The sequence below is a fragment of the Micromesistius poutassou genome (assembly GCF_964030765.1).
Source record: "Micromesistius poutassou genome assembly, chromosome: 10".
NCBI lineage: Eukaryota > Metazoa > Chordata > Actinopteri > Gadiformes > Gadidae > Micromesistius > Micromesistius poutassou.
The window spans coordinates 19618930-19628547 of record NC_140280.1 but is presented as its reverse complement, the minus strand read 5'-3'; the positions used below and the strand labels follow the sequence as shown (position 1 = coordinate 19628547).

At 43.8% G+C, this 9618-nt stretch overlaps 1 protein-coding gene across 1 annotated transcript; it reads right to left on the bottom strand.

Moving 5' to 3' along the window:
* Positions 1–1153: 1153 nt before the first annotated feature.
* On the bottom strand, positions 1154–7890 carry LOC311354487 (neuronal acetylcholine receptor subunit alpha-10-like; the record flags this gene model as incomplete). The annotated part of the gene is made up of 7 exons (XM_084474282.1): positions 1154–1890; positions 2389–2674; positions 3325–3571; positions 4689–4843; positions 5154–5299; positions 7136–7169; positions 7876–7890. 7 exons carry the CDS (start codon positions 7888–7890, stop codon positions 1154–1156), a joined length of 1620 nt encoding a protein of 539 aa, XP_084330408.1.
* Positions 7891–9618: the final 1728 nt, after the last annotated feature.

Below are 9618 nucleotides of genomic sequence, written 5' to 3'. Positions count from 1 at the left end.
AGTCTGGGACAAAGTGTTATCAACTGTGTCAAGGAACGCCTACTCATCAGAAGAGGTCTTGACCAACCAGACTCCGAACACCTGGAACCGCACTTCTAGAAAAACAGACCTGTGGAGTAACAAATTCCAGTCTGTTCCATGTTCTTAAGATTGAACATGGATTTCATATGCCCCTACAATTCATATATTCAAATTTTGTCTCAAAACGTATTCATATACACTGGTTTCTGTGTTAGGTATGTATGAATCTCCTTGTTTTCTGCTATATGCACCGTGAATTCTGCAGTACTTTGGTCAACGCTGGTAGTTTTTAAATGTAGCAAAAATGTAAAAAGATTAAGGTATCAAGGTGTCCTAAATTATACTAGCTCCCTGACAAGCTGCCTTGCCTAGTTTACACCACAATGAGTTGTGGGCCCGAGCCTGGGTGAGTGTCAGCATAAGAGTGTCAAGATATAAGACAATATGCTGGTGTTTGTTAAGTCAGTAGGAGTCAGCATTCATAATAAACATTATTAATAAGATAACGAGAAAATGGTTAATATGGTTCATTTATAAAGTGTAAATTGATGATTTACAAACAATTTATTTTATGTTAATAATGCTTTATGAACACGTAATGCTGCAATAGGCAGTTATAAACCATTAGTTAAGTATTTGGTATGAGGTCTAAAATGAGGACTATACATGCCTTACTATTTATGACTCAGTACTGCTGCAATGATAGTCTTTAATAAGACAAGCTCACACAAAATACTTAACTAATGTATAACTACCTTAACTTAGCTTGAATTGCAGCATTATTAAGTGTTTATAAAGTATTATGAATTAAATTTGTATTATTAATAATTATAAATTATTATTATTGTAAAACGTTTGTTACTCATTAACTCAGGCACTTTATAAATGAATGATCTTATAAACCATTATCTAATTGTCTTAATAATTTATAACTGATTATGAATAGTTTAATATTGAGTTTGAGTGAATTCACTTTTTATCCAACTGCCTTATTAATGCTTAAAAGTTGCAGTTGTACTACTGCAGCGAAATGTTTTAGTGCCCAAGCAAACGTGACCAAATTGTGATGAATATATATAATAAAAAAAAGAAACGGATTGGCAAGAAGGATATTATATTAGCTGCAGCCCTTTCACATTGCCTTCCCCATGATGAGCAGACTCATCAAGAAGACCATGATGAAGAAGAGCCACATGAAGAAGCGGTCCATGACTTTGGCCACCTTCCTCCACTCCCCCACGAGGCTCTGCGTAGAGCGCTGTTCCTGGTAGCAGCTGGCAATCAACTCAACGTCCCGGCGCAGGCCCTGCAGCTGGCACATACCCTCCCTCCTCCTTGTCTCCCCCACTCCTTCTCCCCCTTCACCACCTGCTAGACCACAATCTACACCTCTTCCACCGACACCCTCTCTGGTGTCCACACCTCCTGCACCGTTCTCTCTCCCAGCACAGCCTCCTACTGACCCCCCTCCCGCGGCCCCCTCCTCGATGTTCACCAGGTCTTCCTTCTGGTCCGCCTGCTTGACGTAACCCACCCGCTCCTTCTGGTGGGGCGGGGGTGTCCCCCCTGGCCTCGGCTCCTGGCAGTCCCAGGCTCGCCCGTTGAGATCCCAGTTGGCCCCCCAGTGTACACCCCCCTCCTCTTGCACCAGCAGCGCGGGCTCCGGCGCGGGCTGCTTCGTGCAGGGCCCCAGGCAGTTGTCGCCGACCTCGTAGACGAAGCAGATCCGAGCCAGGTAGTCCAAGATGAAGCGACGGGCCCACTGCGGGAGGGGGCGAGCCTCGGGTCCGCAGTGGTGGATGTTCATGATGAAGATGGTCAGGGCCGTCGACGCAGTGATCATTGTCATGGTGGCAATGTAATACTTCCCTGGATTAAGAGGATTGGATATACAAATATTTTATTTTTTACAGGCAAGACTGTACCGAGACTGTTCTGTTCAACACCGATTTTCTTTGGTATTTCATGACGATCATATGATGCAAATGTTAACGTTATAAGTCATGGCGTCAACTGAAAGAATAGTTACTTGTACAAGTACAAGTCAAATAAATATTTTCATATATTTTAATGACTTTCCTGAACATTTTTTAAGTAAGAAAAAATCTCAGTGCAGTTTAGTCAGGGCTAGACATGGTCTGTCCATCGTTTACATGCAAACTATGGACAGAATGTACAAACTTTCTTAAATTTCTATTTTATTCGAATTACATATTCAACCGTTGCCTTGTTGCAAAGATTTCACCATCCAGAATAACCCTGTGATGGGGGTTTGATAAATCAAGACACGAAAAAAAAAAGGGCCCACAGGGATGAACTCAACGTAACCCAACATCCACATCAGAGAGCACCCAGGACCGCACTGACCTATGAGGGGGACGCTCTCGGAGGGTGGCATGCTCTCGGCCACCATCAGCTGGAAGACGGTGAGCGCCAGCAGCACCGTGACCCCCAGGGACACCTTCTCCCCCGAGTCGGCGGGCAGGTAGAAGCCCAGCGGAGCCAGGAAGGAGATCATCATGCAGGGGATGAGCAGGTTGAAGATGTAGAAGGAGGAGCGGCGCTTCAGGTGCAGCGTGTAGGTGATGTCGGGGTAGGGGTCCGAGCAGCAGCCGTACAGGATCACGTTCTTCTTGGACGGCATGCCGAGCACCTTGAGCGGGAGGAAGAGAGGGGGGGGCTTCAAGATGAGATATAGGGAAAAGATCATACTGGTTCTTTGTGTGCAGTCCAGCTGACAGCTGCTTCAGCTGGACGTCTGGTAGCGCCATCGCTAGAAGCGAGTAAAAGCCGATCATCAAAGTCACAACTCTTCTCTGTTTTGGCACCGCGGTGGTGGAACGAGCTCACCTGTCGATGGCAGGACCGCAGAGTCGCTCAACAGCTTCCGCAAAAGACTCAAGACTCACCTGTTCAGAGTTCACCTAGACTCTGCATAGCCACCCTGGCTACGCATAGCGGTCTTAAGTCCCCCCCCCTCCCACTTGTTGTATGTTGTACGTCCTGCCACTTAATGAACACACTTATTGTATGACGTATTTAGTTATAGTACTTAATTATGTAGCATCTTATCATAGCTATCTATGTTGAATACGGGGAATGGGTTAACCTAGCGATTGTTGGTGCTTTGCACTTGGTTCTGTGAATATCCTTATTGTACCGACAGCGATATATTGTTTCACTTTCTTATGACAAATAAATAAAAGCGTCTGCTAAATGCCCTGAATGTAAACGTGTGTAGTCCGATGAAGGACGTAGTCCTTAACCGCTTTCTTTTTGCAGCGGTTCATCCCAACCCCCTACCTCCCACTCCACGTTGGGCACAAAGTCGGCGAGGTCGGCGCTGTCTAGGGCGTTGACCAGGTCCATCTGGTTGCCGTTGTGCGTCCAGGAGCCGAAGGTGAGTCGGCACTGCTGCATGTCGAAGGGGAAGAAGGCCACGTCCACTGAGCACGAGCTCTTGGTTATGGCCGGCTGGTCCCACATCACAGAGCCGTCGCTCCGTAGCACAACGTTGGTCTCCATGGAGCTGGAGAACTGGTCGTTCGCACTGGGGTGAGTTGCCGTGGTTTTGAGTTGGTTTAGAGATGGAGAGAGAGAGAGATTTATATTAAAAAAAAAAAGCAGATTAGCAGATGAAGAAGGGAGGTGAAACATTTAATATACACATGTCCTGCTAACACGTAGCCTGGAAATCCAGACCCACATCTAGAAAGCTGTGGGGTCTGGCAACGAGTAATGAAAATGGCCCAACTCCCGGGGCGGAACCAAGCATGCATTTGAAGATATCAATGCACGAAATTGGATAATACTACGACCAATCTGAATAATACAAGGGGTGACGTATCCAGACCAGCGGAGCCAACCAATAGATAAGACTTTCCGTATACGATCGGTAAAACAGCAACGCTTTTGGCCTGCCTATATCACCTATACACCGATGTGATTGGTTAATGTTCTGGGTTTGGGAAATCGGGGAGTGAGTATATTGCTCGTTCCCAGAGTGACTCGCTGAGAAAATTCAAATTGTGCTCTCGCGAGAACTCTGCGACCACGCTGACATGCTAATGACACAGAGGCTAACAAGCGAGCATGCCCAGTTTCAAGACCCTGGGCCGCTTTGGAGCGGACTTGCGATTGATTGAATAATGGGGCTGACCATTTTTGTTTCATCTCGAGTTATAGCGTGTGTATGTGTACTTATGCATACATATGTATGTGTACTTATGTATATGTATCTTAGTCTACATTTGGATTAGCAACCATGTATACATATGTATACTGTGTATGTGTATGTATGTATAGTACGTATGTGTACGCATGTGTAGGTCTGTATGAGTATGATTACGTATGTTTTGCTATGTGTACATATGTATTTATGTGTATTTTTGAAAATGTATGCATGTGTACTTACTGCATACGTTTGTTTTTCTACGTACTTTTCAGAGTTTTCCCCCAACATAGTTTTCACTGGCCTTGGTATAAATGCAGAATTGAGTACTCCAGGCTGTCCCGTTATTAGATATAATTTATGACGGGGGTTGTGATGCAGCTGAGCTGAAGCTGAGGTTGCTAAACACTGCCAAAATACATTATTTATGCAAGAAGGGCCAAAAGAACGTATTTCCCGCCGGAAGTATGCTGGCCCGCTTAGGGGGCCGAGCCACCTGTTGTAGAGGACGATGTCAGGCTTCCAGACGAGGCGGCTGGGGATGCGAATGGTGTCCAGGCCGTCATAGTCCTCCTTGCTCCAGGTCAGGTAGGCGTCTGTCCACATCTGCCTGTTCCACAGGTAGGTGGTCAGGATCTGGTTCCGCTCGTCCTGAGGAAAGGGAAGATGGAGCCCTGTTTATCATAAGTATGTTTTGATTTAACGGTCAGTCTATTTTCCTTCCTGGCTCCGTAGCCAAGCGGATTACCTACAACCATGCCACACATCAAGTGGTCAACGCAGGCCACTTACATTACGTCAAAGGCGTGGCTGAATGAAGTTATGGCGAATCAGAATTTGAGGAAGTACACACTACACCAAACATCAAATGGGTTGTCCAGTTTAACTTTCCAAGTGCAGCGCTGATAAGTTGACTGTTGTTAAGACTGCTGTGTGTGTAAGCAAACAGGTCTGGCGTTACCATGTCGATGATCTGGGAGAGGGTGATCTGCAGAGTCACATTGATGATGTGGTCTGTGTCCTCCACCGGTCGCAGGGCGCTGGTGTAGTTGGAGAAGAGGTCGGTCATAAGCTTCTGGGCATACCGTCCGTGAGCTCCCAGACTTACTGCAAAAACATGTTTTTGCAGGTAAGGGCACATGTGTGAGCGAGACAGAGATAGAAAGAGCAAGAGCAAAGGGTCAACAACATTTATTAAAATGACATTGTTCACCATTGATTATCCCAGTAACACTGTATGCAAAGAAAGAGTAACACTGAGTCTACACTCAAAAGACTGGTTGGTTGCTGCCTATTAAGTTTACATATGGATTGGTGTTTACATAGAAGATCATCGTAAGATGATAAAATCCAATATAGCATTTTTAGTGAATGTCACAAGTAGCCTACTGGCCTCTGACCTGTGGTTTACTTCCTGTTGATGCTACCAAGCTTAGCTTTTTTTTTGTTTGTTTTCTCGATTTGTTGCATTGGTTTTTCCCAACCAATTCTTTTGGTTTACTCAGCTTGTAATGCTCAAAAACTATTCATGAGGTCATTATTGTATCCTCCTACGTCTCAATCATAGCAACACACCCAAGACAACAGTAACAACAGTTCATGTATTATCATGCTCTTTACGTGAATGAGCTTTTCAAGAACCGTTGACACCCTATAAGGTGATTCCAAAATGCTAATAGGAAGAAGGGAGGAGGGAGAGGAAATTAGGGAAATATCAGGAGGACAGTAACAGATAGTATCACTTTGTCTCTAGCGGTAGAATGAAAGACCTGTCTGGCAGAACCACAGTGAGTTGTCAGCCCAGCTGGCCATCTACATTCAGCCTTACAAGTCCAGGATGTTTTATGTTGAAGCCTATCTTACATCTCTTCACTGTGTGACGCACACTCTATAGACTCAACCTGAAGGAAGGATGGGTTCATGGAGGATAGAAAAATGAACAGGAAAAATAAATGTATCTTTCCTGTGTTTTGAAAAAAAAAAAGGTGTGCAGTGAGGCTGTTGCAACCTTGCGGGAACAAAGATGTTGTCTCACTTGACTGAAAAGAGCAAAATCAAGGGCATATAACATATTTATTTATTACATGAAATATATAATAGCTTATTAAAGTGCCATTGGAACAGTCGGTAAACGATCAGAAAAACAACAATAATGGTGATGCTAAGCTCAATAGTTTGGTCAATTTTAGTATAAAGTTGTTATGAATGTTATTCTTCAAGCAGCACATGAAGCTTGTGAGACCCTGTAGACAGCATAGAGCTGTTGGCTTTTGGCTTACACTGTGTATAGCAACAGAGTGGAAGAACCCTCGTTGAGAGAAAAGAGGTGAGACGGAGAGAAATTAAAGTCAAACCCTAACCCAAATGGGAATAGGAATAGTCCTTATCCCCTTCAACATATGAATGCTATTAAGGGGGAATCAACATATTTGGGTTTATTAACATCTGCAAGTGAGAGAAATAGAAAAACAAAGTAAGAGGAGAGAGTCTTTAGATGGAGAAAGAAAAACAACACAAGACAGAGATAAAGTTGGATGGTTAGTGGAAAGAGAAGGAGAGAGCAGAGGGCAAGGGAGACGGAGAGAGAGTGAGAAATAGTTGACATGCCTTGTATTAAAAAGGAGGCAGACAGCATCCTAGTCCGGTGTAATGACCTTCAGATAGCCCTCTTTTGCAATGAGCAATGAGAGCAGGGAAAGGAGAGAGAGAGATTTAAATTTGCCTTGAACAAATAAGGACATCCAGAGGACCATGGAGAACGTCTGTCTTGCCTTTGGTTGACAGAGAGCAAAATCCTATTTCATCTGACTCCAGGGTTAGGGGGGTTGGGGCTCCATTGAGAGCAAAGGCAGAGGTGGTGGAATAAAAGAGATGGGAGGCAGATGTAAGCAACAGCAACCATCTATGCAGATCCCCCTCCACCACCACCACCACACAGCACACCTTCAAACAGACTAAACCCATCCTTCCACTGAAGCTAAAACAAAACACAAGGGGGAGGGGGGGTGGACGACACATATATAAATTAAGAGGTAGAGGAAAGAACGTTGACAAAGAGTGATGGGCAGCGAGGGCGAACTGAGGACGAACGCGACTGGCCATTAAAAGTGTGTGGCACTTTGAAGCATGGCGGAGGTACTATGTGAAAAAAACTGTATGAGCATAATTTATTTTTATTCAATGTGTTCTGCTGCAATAATGATTAACAATGGATCTTTATTAAACTGTTAATCTTTCTCAATTACTGCCTCTCTCACTCATTATCATCATCTTACTAATCAATTCATATATTAACTGTGGGTTGTTGTCATTCTCTCTCTTTTTTAGCATTGCGTTTTTTTTGCATAGTGTTTTCAGCTGTTGACTATTGGCTGTCGGTCTCGATCTCTCTCTCTCTCTCCCCCAGTACGGTCGGATTCCACTGCTTTTGGTAGGTTCAAGGCTGAGGATAGTCTGCACTTTTTACCTAGATTCATTATAGGAGAAGAGTGGAGGGGAGAGGATATATAGGATAGGGAGAGAGTCAGAGCAGAGAGATCTCAACATGAAGAGCTTCCTGTGTGCCAGTTGGCACATGGCTACTTTTGCTTTCTCTCTCTCTCTCTCTCTCTCTCTCTTGCTCGCTAACTCTCTCTCTCTCTCTCTCTCTCTCTCTCTCTCTCTCTGCTGCAGAATCTCATTACCATCACCAACTCCATCGTGGCATGTGCAGTCTGGAGTGAAACACACACACACACACACACACACACTTAACACACACATTATTGTCACATTATGTGATCAAATTACAATGATAACATAATTGTACATATTGCATGCTTCTCTTTCTTCTCACTATACTTATATCCTTATATTAAACTCATTGAGGATATTGAGTAGAAAGAATGGAGATGGAAGAGTAATAGGAAAGTAGTTGAAGATTGTGGAGGAGGAGAGGCTGGTGGTGTGTGCATGTGTTTGAGATCCGTTTGAGATCAGTGTTAATGTGTTTGAGATCAGTGTTAATGACTATGCAGATTATAGCCGGGACAACCCATAATGCATCAGGGTGAGATTTGACTGAGAGATAATCCAGCTGGACACTCCTGATCCCCCATGATCAACGCCATTCTGAGGTTTATACTTGCTTGAATCTAGCAAGGGAGTCTATTGTGGATTTAAGATTTGAAGAAGTAGGTGCTTTCTATATATTTGTGTTTAAAAGTGTTGACTGTCTGGAGTGACTCGTGGTCTATCTGGATTTTGCACTAATAACCGCGATCAGAGACCACAGTTAATTTCAAAACTGTGGCCCTATGTAAACACTCTGTTTAAACCTGACTTCCTCTCTCTCTTCATTGCCATATCCATATAAGGCATAACAGGCCATTACTTTTTTTATGCATATATATATATATATATATATATATATATATATATATATATATATATATACATAAAAAAGTAATGGCCTGTTATGCCTTATATGGATAGGGCGATGAAGATATAGAATAAAAAATAACAAACAAACAAACAAATAAAACAACCACGTTCATCAACTTGTACACATTTCACGTGTTGGGCACATGTAGTATTTACAAATGTACACTTTTCTCCAAGCAGTTTGTCAATGGTGTCTCTATCTCTCTGTCTCTCTCTGTCTCTGTCTCTCTCTGTCTCCATCTGCTTGTCCTGGCCAGATAACAACCACCATGAGTACCTTCTTTCAAGTGCACAGTGTAAAGGCTTCCCACATGAGCGCTGCTGATAACAGCCGTGTTCGTCCGCTGCTGCGTGGGAAACCCCACGCACCGCTCCGCACCCTCCTCCAAAATGAGACATGAATCAGCCAGAAAAACACAAAAAAGCATTTCAGGTGTTCTTGGAAATACAACCCTCTGTTGTGACTACGTGTGGGAGTTTGCGTGTGAGAGCATATCGTGTAATGAACGGCATAGTATTAATGCCCGTTTAAGGCCCCAGATGGTGGGGGATCGGGATTATAACTTGGCTGGGCGGATGGAACTGGAGCCGCGGGATAAGAAATGAAGGGGAATAGACAGAGAGAGAGAGAATGATAAAGAACAGGACAAAAAGACAAGGAAATATGGGTGACAATAATCAAATGAAAAGAGTAATCGTCTGACCAAACTGTATAATCCAAGCAGATGAGTTGGACGAACTTGGACGTTAAATACACACACAAACACGCACACGCACGCGCACGCACGCGCACGCACACGCACGCACGCACACACACACACACACACACACACACACACACACACACACACACACACACACACACACACACACACACACACACACACACACGTTGTATTTCAATAAACCGATTGTGTAAGAATTCACTCAAACAAATAAATAAATGAATAAATTAATAAATAAATAGCACAGCATTTCACACGATGAGGGATATGAAATGTTTG